Source organism: Cervus canadensis, chromosome 3 (assembly GCF_019320065.1).
Source record: "Cervus canadensis isolate Bull #8, Minnesota chromosome 3, ASM1932006v1, whole genome shotgun sequence".
NCBI classification, from domain to species: Eukaryota; Metazoa; Chordata; class Mammalia; order Artiodactyla; family Cervidae; genus Cervus; species Cervus canadensis.
In genome coordinates, this window is record NC_057388.1 from 87,703,601 (window position 1) to 87,724,849 (window position 21,249).

The 21,249-nt window shown below is 57.8% G+C and overlaps 1 protein-coding gene across 1 annotated transcript; it reads right to left on the minus strand.

Moving 5' to 3' along the window:
• Positions 1-3,043: 3,043 nt before the first annotated feature.
• IMPDH1 (inosine monophosphate dehydrogenase 1) lies at positions 3,044-19,529 on the minus strand. The gene is made up of 15 exons (XM_043463652.1): positions 19,271-19,529; positions 14,984-15,082; positions 12,795-12,843; positions 10,198-10,299; positions 9,984-10,058; positions 9,499-9,705; positions 9,261-9,348; positions 8,266-8,465; positions 7,530-7,620; positions 7,185-7,280; positions 6,225-6,368; positions 5,981-6,125; positions 5,286-5,429; positions 5,067-5,150; positions 3,044-3,798 (listed from the first exon to the last, which is right to left on the minus strand). Exons 1-15 carry the CDS (start codon positions 19,438-19,440, stop codon positions 3,777-3,779), a joined length of 1,716 nt encoding a protein of 571 aa, XP_043319587.1. The 5' UTR covers positions 19,441-19,529; the 3' UTR covers positions 3,044-3,776.
• Between the last annotated feature and the right edge of the window lie 1,720 nt (positions 19,530-21,249).

A 21,249-nucleotide genomic window follows, 5' to 3' on the forward strand; every position in this document is an offset into this window, starting at 1 on the left:
ACAGCTGGGGTATTGACCCCTCCTCTCCAGGCTGACTACCCAGCTCCCCGATGGGTATTAGAACTGCAGAAGCTTAAAGGGCCCTCCCAGAGCTAATCCCAGCCTCAGGCATCTGAGAGCGGATGTGTGTGGGGGGAACGCGGGGGCGAGTGGAGGCCCACCTACCACTCGTCCTCCCTCTGTCCTCCAGGGTGCGGCCATGGCCCCGCTGCTCCCCGCCGATGTGACGGTGACCCGGCTCTCCCGCTCCATCCACCTGTACTCCAGGCCGGGCCCCGCGGGGTCCCGGGGGCCCCGCCCACTGCTCCTGTTCCTGCCGTGGCTGGGGGCGGGGCCAGCTGCCCAGGGCAAGTACCTGCAGCTGTACCTGGCCTGCGGCTTCGACGTGCTGGCCGTGGAGAGCTCGCTGAGCCACTTTCTGTGCCCGCGCCGGGGCCTGGGGTGGGCTGCCCACGTGCTGGCACTGCTGCGGGGGTCTGGGGCCCTGGCCAGCCGCCCACTGGTGGTGCACGCGCTCTCCCTGGGTGGCTACACCTTTGCACAGATGCTCCTGCTCATGGGCCAGGACCTGGGGCACCACGGCAGCGTGGCCCAGCGCCTGAGGGGCCATATTTTCGACAGCCTGGTGGTGGGCAGCCTGGACCGCATGGCGCTGGGTGAGTGTGCTGGGCCAAGGGTGAGGAGGCACCTGGGCCACACAAGCCGGGAAGGACTCCAGGTGGATGGGCAGGTCTGCAGAGTGATGGGCCTGTGATCTAAGTGTCCCAGAGGTGTCTTGGGTCTCTGATCGTCCCATCTGATGTGATCTTCCTACCTGGAGCGTCTTTTCCCACCTGGGCCTTCCCCACTGTGGCTGAAAATACAACCCAGAGTGAGCGTGCTGCCTGGGTCCAGCCTGGCACGCCTTTATCTCCAGCCTCTACTAGGGCTAATTTACTGAGCTCCTGTAACTTTCCATACATACTCACATAATCCCCACATTGGGACCATGAGATAGGTGGTCTCTTTCAAAAAGATTGCCTTTTGAAATTCTTGGGACACAAGCTTTGGAAAGAGTCTCAGCAATCATGTACGGTTGACCCATGAACAACAGGGGTTTTAACTGCTATTCGGGTCCATTATATGGGGATTTTTTTTCAGTAAATACGTATTAGAGCACTACGATCTGAGGTTGGTTGAATTCTCAGATGTGGAATTGCAGATACGGAGGCCCGACTATAAAGTTACTTCTGATTTTCAACCGCGTGGAGGGTCAGCACCCCTAAACTCTGCAGTGTTCAAGAGCCAACTGTGACTGGGTGCACAGGTTTCCTCTAAAACAGTGATTCTGAAACTGGTGAGTATCAGAATCACCTGGTGTTGAATTCTACTTCTATGAGCCTGGGCCTCTGAGCTCTAGATCTAGGTGGTTTCTGATCCACACCACAGTTTCAGGACCACTGTGCTCTAACTTTCTCTAGAAGGACCAAAGTAACTAACATACCTCAAGTAACAAAGTAACTGCTCACAAAAGAGTTGGGCACAATTTAGTAAAGAATCTGCCTATAATGTGGAATACTTGGGTCTGATCCCTAGGTTGGGAAGATCCACTGGAGTAAGGGATTGGCTACGCACTCCAGTATTCTTGCCTGGAGAATTCCATGGACAGAGGAGCCTGGCGGGCTACAGTCCACAGGATCACAAAAAGTTGGACATGACTGAGCGACTAACACTTTCATTTTAACAACTAAACAACAACAACAAAACCATCCCATGGGTCAGTTCTAATTGACCAGTTAGGTCTAGTTCAAAAGGAGAATTCACCCTTGATGCAGAGTGACTTGGCATTTCTCTAAAAACCCTTAGATCTTTTCCATTTTGATTGCTGGTCAAACTGCTTCCTGTATGGTTTTTGTCAAGCAATGGGCAAGACAAACTGTGAAACTCGGCCCTGTTCTGGTCCATCCCCTCTTTTACCATCCCTGGGTATCTGGATTTTCTTCTCCCACTCAGTCAGGTCACCTCAGACTCCAAGGTGCTCACCAAGGACACAGAGTCCAGGGCATAAGGCCTCAGGGGACTCTCAATGACTTTGCAACAACTCCAGGAGCAGTTGTTGAACCAATTCTGAACCCACCCAGCAATCCTACCACCTAGATCTTTCCTTCTAGTCCCTGAAGATGTCACAAAGCTGGAAAATACCAGAGAGAAAGGCTGGCTCCTGACCACATGGCTCTTTTGGGAATGGCCTGGGAGAGGGCAGGGAGCAGCAGGCCAAGTGTGGGCTAAGGCCACCCCGCCCTGGCAGTCATGGGGCTGTTTCCAGCTCTCCACTACTCACAACTAGGGCCTTCTGCCCTCTGCTCCTTCCTGCCACTAGAGCATTCCCAGGCCACCTTCCTTGCCTCTGCCCAGAATGGTGTCTGTACCAGGCGGGACAGCTGGGTGCCCACTGACCAACTACAACAAAGGCAGAGAAGGCAATGTTTCTGTCCCAGGACCCCAAGCTCTAGGGACCCTCAGCAGTCCATGTGTCAGTGCTGTCCCCCACTCCCAGGAGGCGGGGCCAGAGCTGCATATGACAACAGGCACTAACCCCCTCCTCCTGGAACCCACAGGTGTGTCTCAGCTGATGAAGCCGCAGGCCCTGGGCCCAGTGGTCAGGGCCACAGCCATGTTCTACTTCCACCTGTGTCCCAGCTGCACCATTCGGCATTACGAGGCTGCAGTGGCTGCATTCTGGCAGCCACCGGTCAGGCCCCCGACGCTTGTCTTCTACAGCCTGGACGATCCCCTCTGCGACAGTGCCCGCCTGCAGGAACTGCTGGCCGCCTGGCAGCGGCTGGGCATGCCAGTGTGGGTGCAGGCCTGGGCGACCTCGCGCCATGCGGCCCACCTGCGCCAGCACCCCCTGGAGTACAGCAGCACCCTCGTCACCTTCCTGGGGAGGCTCGGCCTGGCGGCCCCCACAGCCCGGCTCTGACGGCGCTCTGGGCTCCGGCTCCCCGCTGGGATGGGGGCCGCCAGCAGTCCAGCAGACAGGGGACAGAGACAGGACGGCAGAGGCGCTGAAACCTCTTGATTTATTCAGATTATTTTAACATACAATGACGCGACTGTGGCCCCCAAAGTGTGCAAAGTTAAAGCCTTCGACTGCAGCTGAGAGGAGAGGTCAGGGATGGTACACCTGGGGATGGGGGCCAGTCGAGAATGGCGGGCAGCCTCCTCCCCAGAGCCAGGGACGGGTGGCCTGAGGGGCAGGGCTGGGGAGTCCCGGCCAGGGGAAGGGGGCAGAGACCTCCCTCCGGCCTGGGTCAGGAGCCCGCTAGCGCCCCACGGCTGAGGGCGCAGCAGCCTGGGAAGGGGCCGGAGGCAGGCCAGGAGAGCACCATTTCTGCGGTGGGGGGGGTGCCCTACGGGAGAAGCCAGGAGGGGCCACTGGTCCCAGGGGTGGGAGCCGGGCCGGAGCAGGCTGCAGCGAGAAAGACCTGAGGCAGGCGCAGGGCCTGAGAGTCCAGGCTGGCTGGGCTCAGGGGGGCTGAAGAACGGGGGACCTGGGAGGACTCCCGGGGCAGGCCAGCCCGGGAGCAGTCCTGACTCTGCGGGGGCGGGGCGCAGGGGGAGGCCCAGGGAAGGGCCGTGGACACCCAGGGCCCACCCCCCGCCTCTCTCCCTGGAAAAGGAGCCGGGGAACCAGTAGTGCAAGTCTGTGGACTGCTCAGTTACGGAGGGAGGCTGCGCCGGAAGCGGGGCCCTGGGGCACGCCCCCTCCGCTGCCTCGGCCGCCGGCGCCGTCCTCAGTACAGCCGCTTCTCGTAACTGCGGGCACAAAGGCAGAGCGAAAACCCAGAGTGGGCGAGCGGGAAGTGCGCCCCGCCTTCCCAGAGCCCCTTGCCCAGGCTGGCCCTGGGCTGCCAGGTGGCCCCCAGGCTCTCAGGGGAGGCAGTGAGCTGCTGCTGAAGCCCCTGCCCTTCAGCCACGGTGGAGGGGATGGGAGTGGGGGTGTGGGAAGGGACGGGAAGCAAGCCCAGTGCCTCTGTTCATCCACTTCAGGCCAAGGCTCCCGGAAGAGCCAAGCCAGGCCCAGAGACAGCCATGCTCCTCGGGCCGCAGCTGGTGGAGGGTCTGTCCTCAGGGCCGGGGTGGAGGAGGCTCAGGACAGCACTGCCCATCCTCACAGGGTGAGGTCAGGCCAAGCCCCGGCTCCGCCGCTCACGTCTCCACCCACCCCTGCAGGCACAGTGGCCTGAGCCCCCTGTGGTCACTGGGTCCAGTCCTAGACAGGCCAGCCTCAGGCCTGTGGTCAGGGACACCTCTCTGCACCCCAGGAGGGGACGTTTCCCCTGCAGGGAAGGCCAAGGCCAGCTGCCCCCACCACGATGCTAGTCCTAGGGTCCAAGTCCCATGATGACACCCCAGCTCCGCCCCCAGCCCAACACCACCCACCCCAGCCCAGGCGCCACCCAAACTGCCCCCTGCTCTACTCTACGCTTGGCCCCGGGCAGCGCGGTTACTTACACGGCAGAAAGGTATAGCTACGGGAGGATGGGGCAGAAAGAGACACAGGTTAGATGCCTGCCTCTGCCTGGGGGGACAGGCCCTCTTGATCAGGGCGGGGCTGCATGCCTGCAACTACTGCTGCCAACTAGCGCTACCCCCGCCCACGGTCACCCCAGCGCCGGCCCTGGCATCGGTCTCTCTGCCCTTCTCCCTACCAAGGGCTCGCGCCCCCAGCCTCCACCTGCCTGCTGGGTGCCACCACCAGCGAGAGCCCAGCACCGCCAGCCCTGCGACCAGCCACCAAGCTTCTGAGCAAGCAAGGGCTGGGAAGCCGGGAGGGGCAAGTGGTCACATCTCCCGCGCCCGGCTCGGGGTGGGGGGGTGAGACACCCGAGGGGAGGGGAGGGCCTGCCTGCATGGGAGGCTAAAGGGCGGGGTTCCAGGGTGGGCCAGGCACCAAAGGAGAGGGTGCTGGGGTCACCCTGCCGCAGCCTCCATCCCTGAAACCTCGGCTCAGCCGCTGAACCACGGCCCCGCCTGCCCGACCCAGGGCCAGCCAGCCAGGGCCAGGAGGCCTCCGCACTTACGAGTGCAGGCCGTGGACACCACCCTCGATCTGGGCCGACATGGTCCGCTTCTCAAACTTGAGCTCTCCTGAGTACATCATGGACCTGCCAGCAGGGAGACGGTGCCAGTCAGGGGCAGCAAGCAGGGAGGAGAGATCGAGACAGAGAAAGGAATCGAGGGAGGGGGCCAGGAGCCTCCCACTAGCCTCCCACCTGTGGCCCTCGAGCTGCCGCACTCACCGCAGGACAGACAGGCTCCGGGCCCCGATGTCCTGGCAGCCGTGCTGGATGCCCGCTATGAGGTAGGGCACGAACTTCTGAATGGAGCCTTTGTCCTGGATGGAGCCCGAGACGCCCTGAGCGATCTTCACCTTGTCTCCCTCACTGCATGGAGGGTGGGGAGACTGAGCCTCACTGCCCAAGGCTCAGGGGACCCCACTCCACCTCTCGAGGGTACTGGCAGAGGGGCTACTAGCCAGCAGGCATGCTCAGTCCTTCAGTTGTGTCCGACTCTGTGCGACCCCATGGACTGTAGCCCTCCAGACTCCTCTGTGCATGGGATTCTCCAGGCAAGAATGCTGGAGTGGGTTGCCGTGGCCTCCAGGGGATCTTCCCAACCCAGGGATAGAACCTGTGTTGCTTACGTCTCCTGCATTGGCAGGTGTGTTCCTTACCACCAGCGCCCCCTGGGAAGCCCCAGAATGACCTCTAAAGCTGCTGCTCTCTGTGCTACAGCATAAATAAGCGTGCATCCCTAGTCAGGCGGCCCCGGCACTGTCTCGGGCCTGCGACTCGTTGCCCTGTGCCTCGGTTTCCAGATCGGTAATATGGAGACTGGGAGCCACTGTGGGAAGTCAGAAGGTATGTGGGGACCTGAAGGACTGGAGGCTGATGTGCTGGCCCAAGGCCGGGGAGGGGGAGGGGCGGGCAGGCACCTGAAGTAGCGTTTCTGGCTGCTGCTGCTCTTCTCCATGGCGTCCAGCGAGCCCATGCCGCGGTACTTCTTCAGTCTCACACCATCCGAGAAGAAGTATTCGCCGGGGGCCTCCGTGGTAGCCGCGAGCAGGGAGCCCATCATCACTGCGGCGGTCGGAGTGGGGGGGTCAGTGTCTCTAGCCCCTGGGCCCTCCGACCACCCCTTGCCGGCCTGCCCCATCGCCAGCGGACCCGCCCCCTCACCTGTGGAGGCTCCGAGGGCCAGCGCCTTGACCACGTGCCCCACAGTCTGGATGCCGCCGTCGGCTATGACTGGGACCCCAAAGCGCCGGGCGTACTCAGCCACCTTGTACACGGCAGTGCCCTGGGGCCGACCACAGGCCATCACTGGGGACGGTACACGAGACAGGTGTCAACAGCAACGGGGGCCAATTACAGGCCCCTCACTCCTGGTGCCCAACCTCCACTTGGGAAAAAGGACTACTCTGGATATTCACGTGGAGGATAAAAATAACAATAGCACTAGGGTAAATATCATTCCAGGAACCTGGACCTCCTCACCTACAAGAGCCCTATGGGGACGCCAGCGGCTGCATCAGTACTGACCTCAGCCTCGCCTCTCTCCACGCACTAGCTTCCCCTTCACCATTACTAGGGTTAGGTACTCACAGCCTCCTTTGGGATATTGGTTTGCATTTCTTTAAGCTTCATTGTCCAAGGCTCTTAAGTATTCGATTTCTAAGTGAGAATTCTAAGAAACCGGCCCGTATCTAGGGAATGGATGCAAGGCTAGATAAAGGAGGAAAGAAGTCTCCTCTGCCTGTACCTCTGTTTTGTTCTTTTCGCATACCCAAGATTTAGAACAATGCCTGACACACAGCAGGTGCTCAATTAACATATCTTAATTTATAGAAAAAGCCTACATCTCACCTCAGAGGTCAGCTAATACATAGGTGGAATGGAGTGGGTTGCCTTGTCCACCTCCAGGGGGATCTTCCCAAACTGGGATGGAACCCTGGTCTCCCACATTGCAGGTGGATTCTTAACCACCAGTCTGAGCCTGGGTCACTCCTGAACCCCAGGAAGGGGCCTGACTGAGCGAGCGCTCTGCACGTACTCGTGGTGGGAGAGTGAGGCCCCAGGGCCTGATAAGAGCTGGGGGGCATTCGAAGGGCAGCCACTCACGCTCCTCCTGACACTCACCTTCCTGGGTGATGCAGATGGAGCCACAGCCCATGCCTACACGCAGCCCGTCTACACCAGCGTCAATCAGGTTCTTGGCCTGAGCTGCTGTCACCACTGGGGAGAGCGGCGGTCGGAGGGCAAGCAGAGTGTCAGGATGCGTTTCCCCTGCCCTGCCCAAGGGCGTCCCGGGACCCCAGTCCATACCCACCCCCCACACCCCCACCTACTGTGACCAAAGCCCATTCCTGCAGCCCCCGCCTCCCATGCCAGGAGCAATGCCACCACCAGGGGATGCCAGATGACACGGAGAGGTTACACGAGGAGGGGCGAGGGCCAGGATGTGAGCAGGGACCCCGCACTCACCATTCCCCCCAATCACCTGGAGGTGGGGGTACTTCTGCTTAATGTAGTGTACCATGGCGATCTGATACACGGAGTTCCCTTGGGATGAGTCCTGTGGGAAGGGGACCAGGAAAGCTGAGGGGTGGAGGCTGAGGACCCTCACTGAGGGAGCGGGGTTTCGGGGATTCTGAGTGGACAAACCGATGAAAGCTCTATGAGAATGCGCCTCTTTTTCTGGGCAGTCACTAGACAACTCTCAGCAGATTCTCAAAGGGGCCTGCCTTTTGAGCAGGCAGCAGCAGATTCGCAAAGGGTAAGCACCACTCATGGATAGTTGCAGGGCAGACAAAGCCTTCATACCCACAATATGGACCGGTCCTCACAGCAAAGAGATGGGACCTGGGGTCATATGCTGTTCCCACCAACCCACTAACTAACTTACTTAACCTCTTGAACCTCAGTTTCCCCACCTGACAAATGGGCTTGGTGACTGTACATCAGTGAGGACTACCTGAGTTCACCCACATACAGTTCTTAGTGCAGCGGTTGGTGAGCCATCGCACTCGATGAGCAAGATAAACATCAGGGTCAAGTTATATAAGTGCAGAGTGCCCCCAGGGGGTCCTCACTTTGTTCTAAGCTGTCAGAGTCCCCGTGACCCTCCCAGTTCTGACACTGGGCTTAATTAGAGGTGAAGCTGGCTCTTCATAAGTGCAGATTCTACTGAACCACCCCTTCTCCAGGGCAGTGCCCCTACCAGCACTATGACATCGGCGCCCGCCTGGGTGAGCAGGTCCAGGCGGTATTTGTCATCCTCACGGGTGCCCACAGCCGCCCCGCAGAGCAGCTGCTTGTGGGAATCCTTGGAGGCCAGGGGGTAGTCCCGGTTCTTCTTCAGGTCAGTTCGGGCAATGATGGCTACTAACTCGTCTCGATCATTGACAATGGGCAGCTTCCCTGACAAGGAACGCAGGAGTGAGATGAAGGAGCAGGCTTCTGGAGGTCGGGTAGGATGGGGTAGTGAGGATGAAAAGGGACCAGGCCAGACATGACCTTGCAGTACCCAAAGCCACCACTAGGTGGCAGCAACCACCCAGGAAGTGTTCCTAGGGACCTGGCCCTCTGCCCAGCGAACAGGAAGCAAAGAAACCCGGTTCCTGGAGCTCTTCCTGCCCTGTGGCTAGGCCGGGCCCGTGGGCAGCCCCTGCGCACTGGCAGCCCTTCACCTGCTGGGCCACAGGCCACAGTGGTCGAAACCTCCTAGCCAGGGCACAAACGTGAGGCTCTCCTGCAGGGAGGAACACGTGTCCTGTCCACTGCCACCCCTGAAGACAATCCAGCCTGGGCCACGGGGGCATTTCCCAGTGGCTCCCTTAGAGACCTAATGAATACTATGTCAACTGCCCCACTGTCAAATGAATTTAACTCTAGGACTTCTCAGAGCCCTTGATAAAGTAATTCCTCATGCAAGATGGGGACACAGAAGCATTTCGACTTTCTAGGACCACACTGCCCTTTCTTCATGATGAGTGTTTCACAGAACTAGTTGTTCTGAGAAGCATACTGTGAAGACGCCAAATAAGGGATGGGATTTCCTAAACTAGGAAAGAGACCTCGGGAATCATGCTCCAGTCTGAGGTTATTCAGACCTTCCCCAAGGCCCAGCCTGGTTGCAGGGACAACCTGCAAAGCTGTGAAGCAACAGGGGGCTCTGGTGGAAAGGGGGTGCATTTTCCAATTGCTCCCTGGTACCTTTCTTGCTGCGCTGCAGGATCTCATTTGCCTCTTTCAATGTCACACCCGCCGGAGCCACCACCAGCTCATTCCGCGGGGTCATCACCTGTGGGGCCAGGAACATTTGCCTGCAGGTTGGCAGGTGAGAGAGAAGGGAGCCAGGCCTCCCTCTGGTCCCTGGTCACAGGCACCAGCCTGAGGCCCCGGACCTGGGGTCCTCTCTGCCCCAGCCACGCCCTCCCTGCCCCAGAGGTACCTCACTGAGAAGGGTGGTGTGGTCCTTCTCGGCGAGGAAGTCGATGTCTCGGGAGGTGACGATGCCCACCAGCTTGCTGCCCATGGTGCCCGTCTCAGTGATGGGGATGCCTGAGAAGCCATGCCGGATCTTGGCCTCCAGCACGTCGCCCACGGTGTGCGAGGGGCTTAGCACCACTGGGTCCGTGATGAAGCCCTGTTCAAATTTCTGAGGGGAGAGACAGGGGAAGGAAAAGGCTGGAAGAAAGCTGGAGATGGTGTACAGTCTGGCCACAGGGGACAGAATGTACTGGGGCAAGAAGCCAGTGGGGAAATGAGAATTGAGCCCTGTGCCCTCACTGGGAGGCCAGACAAGACCCCACAGGAGTCAGCCAGGGAGCACATGGGCCCACAGAGCTGGCACTGGGGTTTGGGGAGGGGTGAGGGTCCGTGAGGCAGGGGACCACCAGAAGGCATCTTCTTCCTGGGAATGGGCCTGGTACTTGCCTTGACCTTCCGCACCTCATTGGCCTGGAACTCCGGAGTGCAGTTGTGGTGAATGAAACCGATACCTCCCATCAGCTGGGGTAGAAGGGAAGTACAGTTAGAGTCAGGGGCCAGTCGTTCTCACTCTGCCAACCTCACCTCTGATTGCAGTTCCTCCTGACGTCCGGCCCCCTCTGCTAAGTCCTCCCGGGCCCCACCCACGTGCCCAACTCACAGCCATTGCAATGGCCATGTCAGCCTCTGTCACAGTGTCCATGGGGGATGAGATGAGTGGCGTCTTCAACGTGATCTTCCGAGTCAGGGCTGAAGTCAGGTCCTGAGGGTGGAGACACGGTCTACGTGAAAAGTTTTATCATTCATTCAACAAACACTTACTAAGCTCCTGCGTGTACCTGGCACCGGGAGAGGCCCTGGGGATACAGCAGTGAGCAAAGCGAATGAGGTCTCTGCTACCTCCTCTGGAGCTTACATTCTACTTGGAAAGAAAAATGACACACACGAAACATATCCAAGATGATTCCAGTTGGGATGAAGGCTCCGAAGAAAAGCAAGAGGCAAAGTGACCAACGGAGGAAGAATGTGGTGGTGGGAAAAACCTCTTTCTTGAGGGGGTGATAAAGGGAAACTAGTCAAGGAAAAGTCCAAGAGTCTGTTTTTCCAGGCTGAGGGAACTGTGTGTGAACCCCTGTCTCTGATTCCAGTTCTCCTGCGGTGCATTTAAGGAAGAAAAAGCTAGCAGAGTAGAGGAAAGGGAGAGAGATGGGCGGGGGGCGGGGGGGGGGGCAAGAATGTGTAGCCTTGAAAACCTTGAAGAGGAGCTTGGATTTGACTTTGTGATGAGAAGCCACTGGAGGACCACAAGCAGAAGAAAGACATGATCTGATTCATGTTTTAAAGAGGTCGCTCAGGCTGCAATGTGAAGACAGGATTCTGGGTGACAAGGTCTAGACAGAGACACCACTAGGGAGGCTGCTGACGGGTTCAGGTGGGAGATTCTGGGGCCTGGTGAGAGGGAGGCATGGGAAGGAGTCTATTAGGCAGCCCACCCGGGGGAGAAGGTGACTACCTGTCCACAGCTCAAAGGAGAGGTCAAGATGGCAAGAGTATTCAGGAAGCATCTGCCTGTGAGCAGTAGATCAGGCTGGATCACAGACTCCTCCGAGATTCAAGCTAACAGCTACGGATCCTAGCCCCCTAAACCCCCAAACACAGACTTTGCTATGTAACTTTCTGGAGACTCAAAGACCCCTACAGTCTATTCCCAGAGCCGGGCCGATAACCTCGGCCCTGCAGTCTAGAAAACTCCCCCTTCTCCTCGCTTATCCTAGCACAGAAGAGCCACAGCCTCCTGACACAGACCAAAGGAAGGAGACCTTTGATGGCCAGTGGGCTTCTTCCATCCCTCTCTTCCTTGCACTCTGCCCAGGATCTGGGACAAAGTCAACTGTTAGTCACTCAGCTGTGTCCAAATCTTTGCAACCCCATGGACTGAGGCCAACCAGGACCCTCTGTCCATAGAGATTCTCTAAGCAAGAGCACTGGAGGGGGTTGCCATTCCCTTCTCCAGGGGATCTTCCCAACTCAGGGATTGGACCTACGACTTCTGCATTGCAGGCATTCTTTACCATCTCAGCCACCAGGGAAGCACCAGCACAAGGCCAGGCCGCTCACTTTTACTTTGTGAAACTGAACAGCCAAACCAAGCAGGCTTCCAGGTTGCTATCACAAAGGGAATATCCAGAATAGTCCTAATGTCCCCTTAACAATCTGTCTGGGTCAGCACTGACTACACAAGCTGGATATGAGCTTCCCCAACCTATAAAAGATCTGGGCACACTCAGATCTTGTTCCATAAGAATCAAACCTGAATAAATATTAATGATAACAGCAACAGAAAAACTTTTTTTAAAATGCATACTAATTCATAGGATAACTTTTCCATGAAATGACTAACACCCATTAGCATTTAGCCTCTTGGCTCCTATAATGTTGTTGCATGTTTTTTAAATTTTATTATTTAAAAAAACTTGTTTTGGCTGTGCTGGGTCTTCCTTGCTACACATGGGCTTTCTCTAGTTGTGGTGAGCAGGGGCTACTCTGTGTTGTGGTGTGAGGGCTTCTCACTTCGGTGGCTTTTCTTGTTGCAGAGCACAGGCTTTAGGTGCACAGCCTCAGTAGTTGTGGCTCGCTGGCTCAGTAGTCATGGTGCACGGGCTTAGTTGCTCTGAGGCGTATGGAATTTTCCCAGACCAGTAATCGAACCTGTGTCTCCTGCATAGCATAGCATGCAGATTCTCATCCACTGCACCACCATGGAAATTTGGGTTGTCGTATGTTAATAGTATAAAGGATATTGGTCATTCACTCAGTTTATTCCTGAGCCCTGCTGCTTAGGAGAAGCACTGTTTCCTTGTATTAGACCACAGTCTAACTTCTTCAGACCCTCTCACCAGTTCTTCTAAGTCATGGACCCACAAACAAGTCTGTCCACCTCTTCCAAAGCCTCCATAATTTTACTGGCTTCTAGGATATCTTTGCTTAGCACTTCAGAGGAAATTCAGTAAGTAATAAAGCAGCCACACCTACATCCACCCCCACACCCTCCCTGGTTCTAAACTTTACTGCAGGCCCCGGACCAGACCCACCTTTCAGGATCCCACTGAATCCCTGCCTCTAACCCATCAGGCATAATCCACTGCCCACAGCACAAAAGGCTACATCCGCCTTTCCCAGAAAAATCTCTCTCCCACACCCCTGAGCCAGAGATCAGGGTCCTACACCATACACACAGCCCCTCTGCCCTTCACTCACCACTTCATCAGCTGTGAAGTCTATGAATCCTGGGAGAATCAGGAAGTCGCTGTGAAGAAAGGAAGTGAGCGTTACTGGGTGAAGAGGGGTCCCTGAAAGGGGCAGGGCCTGCCACGCCAGGGGAAACAGTGTGTGGGTGGGGAGAGGAGCAGAGTATTTGAACCCTGTGACCTGTTCGGGACTGAACCACCCTCCTGCCCCCTGCTAGTATCTTGTCAACCTCAGCCCAGGGAGCTAGAGCCAAATGTGGCACAAACTCTGAGGTCCCGGGTCGCCACCAGGGCAGCTGGCCCCAAACACCCATTGCCTTTAGGGCTCAGAGTTCATCAAGGGACCCAGACATTCCCATAAGGCTGCACACAGAGGATATGGGGCCTGCCCTTGAAATCTTCTCAGTCTTGGAGACAGGCAGATGATAAATAAACACAGAATGCACCTGAGAACAATGTAGGAGCGCCGCCCAGCATGAACACCACACAGCACACGGCAAGCAGCTCAGCCCAGTGCCGGGGCTGCTGAGTCACAAAGGGCTCAGAACGGCACCAAGGGACCCCAGGGGGCTGAGCACGGGTGCATGCCAATAGAGCAGGCATCCCTACCGCTCTACCCAGTTGGACTGGAGCAACCAATGGACACAGCCTGGGATGGGAAATGAGAGGAAGGGGACACAACACAGGAGGCCCAGCCAAAGCCTGGCAGTGGCCAACACCAATGTGGGCCATGGTCCCAGCAATCCCCAGAAGAGGGGTACAGGCCTGCCCTGATGCCGCAAAGCACAGGGTCACAGCCCAGGAGCCCTGACGGGCCTGCAATCCCAGGAAGTTGACAGACACGCCCAAAAGTAAACGTCTCGGGGTGTTCAGGAACACTCCCAACTGGACTAAGCAAAGCAGCAGGCACCCCAGGGCAGGAAGGAAAAACTACAGGGTGGAAGGGATGGGTGGGGTCTTTAATTTGCCCCAGGGTATAGAACGACTCCCTGGGAAGTGTTCCTGCGAGATACCACGGAAAAATATATCATATATACTCTATTCCCACTTCATCAAAGACCACCAAAGAAATAATCTTAACTGCCCATGTCCCTTGGCAGCCCTTCTGTACAGTGAATAGGCCTCTGTGGCTCACTTAGAGGCAGAAGAAGAAATGCTGGAGTCTGGGCCTCTTGGCATTTTCTAGGTATCACACGTATCCCTTGCCTGGCCCACATCTCAGCTACGCAGACAAGCAAGAGGAGACACTCCTTAGGAGTGACTGGGTATCCTGGTGTCCAGGGAAACAGCCTGCCAGGCAGGAGTGCTTACAGGCAAAGGCAGGAGCTAGCAGGGGACAAGGCAAGGATGCTCTTGGCTCAGAGCATCCCTGCTCCACCCTAGTCCCAGGCCCTGATGCTCTTTCCTGGCATGGACACAGTCCTGCAGCCAAGAGAAGAGCTAGCGCCAGGCCTGCAGCCAGCAGGACAACTGGCCCAGGGCCCATGGAAAAACACACTAAGCCAGAGGCAAATGGTCTTGTCTTCTTCAAAAATCCTGGGTGGGAAGGGCTTGGGTGGGTGATCGTCAAAGAATACTCCAGCCAAGTGGGGAACACCAGTACTAACTAACTTGGACGCAGGCAGGGGCACACATGGAAAGAGGGCTGGACTGGAGGGTGGAAAAAAAGTGCCATCCCAACTGCCCAGCTGGGCATCTCCTGGGGGCAACACCCAAGCAGCTGCCTGAGCACTCCTCCCCGCCCCACCCCCCCCCCCGACTCCTGCCCTCGTGGTGACGCTGGGAGTGAGAGAGTGTCCTGGACCAAGGTCTGGGAAGTCTCCAGAACTCTCACATCTCGTGTTCCCACACGCCCCCAATGCCCCCTTCATGCGGCCAAGATGCCCCGAGGGAAGAGGAAGGGGGCAGGCCGGACCCGGATCTAAGCAGAAACGAGGCAGGGCACCGAGGGCCGCGATGTCGCTGTGCCACGTCCGTCCGTCTGCTCTCGGCGCGGGCCGCGTTCCTTCCCTGGCCCGGCCCTGCCCGCACCCGCCCACCCCTCCCCGTTCGCTCCCGCCGCTGCCCAAGTGGCTCGAATCGGGCCGGGGACGCGGGCGTCACCCAGGAGCGAGCGGCGCACGTGCAGGGCCGGGGCCTGGGAGGATCGCGGCGCGTTAGTGAGCGCGCCCAGGTGGGGCTGAGGCCCCCAGCGCTTACTTGTAGGTGAGGCCGTCGGCGTTGGCGAACAGCTGCTGCGCAGTGAGCCCGTCCTCGGGCACGTAACCGGTGCCGCCGCTGATCAGGTAGTCCGCCATGCTGCCAGGAGACACCGCGACCCGACATAAACACCCGCGCGGGCCGCCCCGCCGCCGCTGCTGCTGCCGCCGCCGAGGCTGCTGCTGCTGCTGCTGCTGCTGACGCCGCACCACGGCCACGCTGCCGCCGCGGGCTGGGCGGGCCGGGGGCGGGGGCTGCGGCAGCGGCGGGGCGGGCCCGGGGAGCCGCCCTCCCCCGCACCTCCGCTCCTCCCGCCCCTCCCTCAGGAGCCCGCCGCCTCCGCCCCCAGCAGCACAAAGAGCCCCGCGGAGCCCAGCCCAGCCGCCGCCGCCGCCGCCGCCGCAGCGCGCACGCCCAGGGCCGGCCGCGGTGGCACAGCGGCCTCTGGGGACCCGGGGGGCGGAGGGCGTGTGTGTCCACCGGCGGAGGGGGCGGAGCCAGGTCGGGACACGCCCCCTCCGCCGCTCCAAGTCCCGCCTCTTGGGTTCCCCGCAGCGCCTCCGGCAGGGCCAGCATCCCGGGCCACCCAGGCCACCGACCCCGCGGGCATGAGTCTCCCTGGGGCTCTGCTGCCTAGTCCCGGGGTAACCTCTCACACGGTTTATCTTCCCCAAGACTAAGGCTCAGACTCGAATCAGGGCCCGGAGCCCTGAGGAACTGGTTTGGGCCGACAGCTGCCCAGCACACCGGAGTCTGAGGTTGCATACCCTCTCTGCAGTGCACCCCCACCTGCTCCCCACAACTGGGCATCATTCCTAGGGGTCAGGCATCTGAACAATAACAATCCCTGACCTTTGGGTGGCTTTGGAGCCCTCTGCCGTCTACAAGGCATTTTTCATAAATGATCACATTTACTCTACAATCTACTAATTGCCAATTATTAGGTGTCCTCCCCCCACCCCTGCTTTACAGATGCAAAACCTACAGTTCAGGAGGGGTTGGGGACAAGTACTACCCCTGGTTCCTGATCTAATGCTTCAATCTGACATCCTGTATTATCCCCAGCTCAGAAAGTAGTGTGGATACCAGGGAGGTTTAGCCCCAGAAAGCAAAGTTTGCTTTTATTCGGAGGGTAGCATGGTGGGAAGCTGGGGGTGGGGGGGAACCACAGGCCTAGCTTAAGCAAGTAAGTATACATACAAATTAGGACAGAGGCTAGGGAAGTCTTGAGAATTTCCCCAAGCAGACATTTGGTGGCCCTGGATGCCCAGCAAGACCCAGATTTCTACATGAAAGTAGTAAGATTAGGTAGCAGGTTGATTCCCATGGGAGGAGGTGGGGTGTCTGGGGCCATCCTTTCCGCTTCATGTGACCAGAGCTGCTAATGCTACTCCCTGACCAGAAGTCAGAAAGCAGATGTCAGCCCCTTCCCTGCCCCAGGCCCAAATGCCACCTTCTCCTCCCTCTATCCTCCTCTAGTCCCTACAGCTCACTGTTGGTGAAATGAGGGAAAAGTGGGCCAGGGACCCTGTCCTTTCCTTGGCAGGGCGGCTGTCTGTGGTCCTCCCAGTCCCCAGCCCTGGAGGCTGGGTTTGTTTACCTCTCACCAGTGTGGTGGCAGCTGGGCCCAAGGGAGACTCCCTGAGATGCCCAGCCTCCCTCAGTGACTCCCCAGGACCCTGCCAGGAAAACAGAGACTGTTCCATCTGTGTGAGAGGGGAGGGGAGGCTTCCCACAGAGCTAGAGCCATGAGGCCTGTGAGGCTAGAGTGCTGCCGAGGACTCACAGATGTCCACTGTGCCCTCTTTCTTACTGAGGGGCACCAGAAAAGCCACAGACTCCCAAGTTTTCCTCTCAAACTGGGGAGTCCGAAGGAGGCTCCTGATGGGGGCCCCTGGAAGCCCTCTGGTGTTGAGAAGGAGGGCCTGCTGGGGTTCTCTGCTGAGTGCGGGCTGGGGCCAGCTTGCCAGGAGTGCCTAGGGTGTATCTGATCCCTCAGCACTCACAGACTCATGCGGAGGGTCTGAGCCATATGGGGAAGGGGGTTATTCTGAGGGCACCAGCATGAGGACCTCCTAGTAGCCGCCTGGAGGCAGAGCAGTGAGCCTGGCTAGAGGAAGCAACTGGCCATTCAGCGCTGTCCTGGGCACCTTTCTAGCCACAGAATGATGAAGCTAGAAGAGCACGGCAGGAACAGCACACAGGCTGCCCCTGTGGTCTGCTCTGCGTCACTGTCTCCTGAAACGTGGGTCGTGGACGGCTAGGGTTCCCCCAGGGCTGGGGCCCAGGACAGCAGCTGGGGTCTGCCAGCTCAGGTGATCTCAGTATGACATTTGCCCTGGCCTCGAACTCGGAACCAGGAGAGGAGGGCTGCCACCAGGCTGAGTTGTGGGGAGAGTCCTCCTCCCAGCATGACAGACCTCACAGCCCCACTCCCTTTCTGCTGCCCCCCTACCCCCCACCTCCCCCACCAACCCCCCACCTCCTCCTGCTTTGACCTGTGTCCGGGCATCTCATTACTCTAAGCTGCTGGGCTCAGCCCTGGGTTAGGCTGTCCTTTTCCAGAGACTGTTAATCCACCTCCCACCCCCACCCTCAGCTTTCCTCCTCCCTCTTCCTGATCTTCCCCAGCTGCTTCCTCCCTGGGGAGGAGACACCAGGCAACCAGTGGTGTCCCCAGCTCAAGGAAGGGCCAGTGGTCCCCTGAGGCTCCACACCTATCAGCTGGGAGCAGGAGAGCAAGCCAAGCCCTATCAAGCCCCTCCCTCTGACACAGGGGGGATGGTGCCCAGCCAGGCATCCATATCCAGGCAGGTCTCTTTCTAGTCTGGGGCTATTTTGAAGGGACAAAATTTCAAAACACTTCCAAGGGGAGAGTTGTGGGAGTTGCGGGGAGGAGCATTAACACTGACATTGTTGAGCTGGTTTAGGGGACCTAGCTTGCCCAGGTTCAAGCCAGGGTGCAATAACTCTGGCCTCAAACCTAGACTTCTGATGGAACCCTGTCCTCTTCCCACAGTTTCTAAACTACAGCTGGCAGATGGAGGTCTAGCCAGCAGGTTTTGAATCTCACTACACCACCTGGCTGGGTCTCAGGTTTGACACCGGCTCTTCAGAATCTGGTGGGGGTGGCGATAGCACAGGTGCAGAAGCACAGTCTGCAGAAAGGATGCTCCCGCGTGGCCCTGGTCTGAGTTCCAAGATGACACTCTTGCAACACCTGCCCCCAACCGAGGCACTGCCTCCCTCTAGCCCCTGTGGGCCCCTCTCCTCCTTTGTCTCTCTGTCGCCCTAGACCCTGAGCCCCAGTAGCTGGGTTTCTAGGATGGCAGGAAGGATACAGGTGCTCGAAACTGAGTCAATTCTAGAGAGCCAGCCTTCTGGGGCAGGAGGGGCCAGGTTTCACCCAGCAGCCCCTTAAGCCATTAAAAGTTCTTACATAATAGCGGCCAGCCCCTGGGCAGAACTAATTCCCCCAGACCACCAACCCCCTCCTCCCCCCCCCCAAAAAAAAACCCCAGCTTCCAGGTCACCTCCCCAAGCTGCTGAGCACCAACAGATGGGACACAGAGAGAAGTCCAAATCCTCTGGACCGGAAGGACAGTGGGTTGCATTTCAAGCTGTGGTACAATCCTGAGATTAGCCACTGTCTCCTTTTCAGTCAGTCCCCTGGGGCCCAGATCAACACCTCCACTCTTCCTCCAATGACCCTTACAGACCCCAGCAGGGTAAGGGCAGGGCCGGGTTTGGATCTTAAAGAGACCCTGGAGTGAGCTGCACCGGCAGTCTCATCAGACCTCAGTGAATGGGGGAGCAGGGGCTGGGGTCCTCACCAGGATCTGAGAGGGTCATCCATCTGAACATCCACCCTGACAGTAAGACTCTGAAGATAGTTCTAGGAGGAGACAGCTAAGGAGGAGTAAGCAAAGTTGGAGATGGACTCCAACAGGTTCGGTTTGAACCCCCCCGAGTTGGAGCCACTTGGACCAGGTGTCATCGGGTGTGTAGTTGAGGTCAGACCCCGGGCTAAGATTTTAGGGACCGTTTTTTTCTGACCTGCTCCCGGGTGCTACTCAGCACTAAGCCCTCGCCACAGTGCCCGCCTGCATCCCCCAACCAAAGCCGGGTGCGTGGTGTCTGAGCCCAGTTTCAGGAAGTTAGAGGTTGAGGCGGTAAGAGGGCTTAAGTGGTGGGACCTGTCCTCTCCCTCCCCAGCAGCGCTGCCCGGTTCCCAGGGCCACCGCGCCCGCCCCGGATGCGTCCCGCGCGCTCTGCCCTGGGCGTCACCTCTCGGGCTCGTAGCCGGCCTGCAGCAGGCGGGCGCTGTACCGCTGCGCCGCCGTCTCGTGTCCCGGGTGCTGCCGAGCTCCGGGCTCCGGAACATCAGCGGTTCCGCCTCCCTGCAGAGGCAGCGGGAGCGGCGCCGACCCCGCTGGCGGAGCCCGCGGCTCCTCCATGCGGAGGCCGCGGCTCGGGGCGGGCGGGAGCCTCTTCGCCTGGAGGCTCCCGGGCCACCGCTCGGGAGTGAGTGCAGCCGAGTCGGGTCCGGTGAAGGGGCGGGGCCGCCGAGGCGGAGCCTGCGCGCCGGGGGCGGGGTTCCAGTGCTGCTGGCGGGTCTGCTCCAGGGAGGGAGTCCGCTGTGCTGGCAAAACTCTCCCACCGGCCCATCTACCGAAGTTCAGCCTGTCTCTCCCATCCCCGGATCCGCCACAGGATGCTGGGAGATGGAAACTGAACTGCAGAGGACCTCCACCCCTTCCCCGCTGCCCGGACCTTCCAGTTTTTCCTGGCCCCTTCTAAGGGAAAATCAAAAGAAAAGAGCGCAGCCGGGGTTTTCTTCGCGTCTTATGTGGATTCCTCTTCTTGCGAACCGAGGCTCGGTCCTTTGAAGCGCCTCCTACGGGCCAGCCGCAGACCTACCTTGCTAGGGCAAGACATGTGCTTAGTGGCTCAGTCTTGTCCGGCTCTTTGCGACCCCGTGGACCCCGCAAGGCTCCTCTGTTCATGGGGATTCTCCAGGCAAGAATACTGGAGTGGGTTGCCATGCCCCGCTCCAGGAGGGCGAGATAGGCTGGGAGATTATCCATCTGCCTTTGCCTACCGAGCCCTTCGCCTGTTCAACAGAATCTCTTAGACGGGAGGAAAACAGATTTCCCTTAGCCCTTACCTGTCATTGTCTGAGGAAGGAACAGATAAGAAGACTGCAGGCTCTTTAAGGAAAAGGACCTTGTTTTCCCTCGCCTGGGGTACCCCATAATCAGGAAGTGGGGCTGAGCACACAGATGTGCAAACCTCTGTTCATCTACTAAAAAGCATACTTTTTCCTCTTTCAAAATTGTTATCATCATTGTCAGCAGTAATTGAGCACCTAGCAGAGTTGGCAAGGAAAAATAAGCGTCCTTCCCCTCAGGCAATTTCTTTAAGGAGACAGATAGATAGAACATAAGCAGTTGACAAAAGTCTGTTTTATTAAATATATTTTTACAAAACTATGACAATCTGAGGGAGCAAATGGTAAACGCTGAATGTCTGTGGGCTAAGATGCATTTAAAGGAGGTGGAGTCAAGGGTCAGAACTTTCAGCAACTATTTCACAAAGGAAATTGAATTACGCAATAAAAAGACTTTGGTTTTTATCCTGCCTGGTACCTTTTCCTATAGTGTACTCATCTGCTCCCCAGATTCAAGATCAAAGCACAGTTTCTCTGACACTCACCCATACATGAAATCTTGTCACTGTGAATGCCATTATAGACAATTATTTTTGCTATAAACTGAATGTTTGTATTTCTTCAAAAGTCATATACTAAAACCTAATCCCCAATGAGATGGTATTTGAGGTGGAACTTTTGGGAGGTGATTAGGTCATGAGGGTGGAACCTTCCTGAGTGGGATTAGTGTCCTTATTAAAGAGATCTCAGAGAGCTCCCTCACTCTGCTCTGCCATGAAAGGACATCATGTCTATGAACCAGGAAGTGTGCTGTCACTGGACATCAAATCTACCAGCTCCTTGATCTGGGACTTCTCAGCCTCCAGACTGAGGGGGGAAATGCTATTGTTTAAACCACCCAGTCTATGGTGTTTTTGTTACAGCAGCCTGAATGGACTAGGACCATTTTGTATAACAAGATTATTACCATGTTCCTACAGGTTTCTCAAAGAGGCAAGAGCAGACTAATCTAAATTGTACACAGTGATGAAGTCATTTTTCTGGTCCCTGTTTGTGAACTGATCATTCTTTACAAAGGAGGAGTCAACACACAGGT

Coding starts and splice junctions, on each gene's coding strand:
- IMPDH1 (XM_043463652.1), bottom strand. CDS start 19,440: ATGGAGGAGCCGCGGGCTCCGCCAGCGGGGTCGGCGCCGCTCCCGCTG. Junction 12,844..14,983: donor GCCGACGGCCTCACCTACAA/GTAAGCGCTGGG, acceptor CTTTCTTCACAG/CGACTTCCTGATTCTCCCAG. Junction 6,126..6,224: donor GGCCCTCGGAGCCTCCACAG/GTGAGGGGGCGG, acceptor CGACCGCCGCAG/TGATGATGGGCTCCCTGCTC.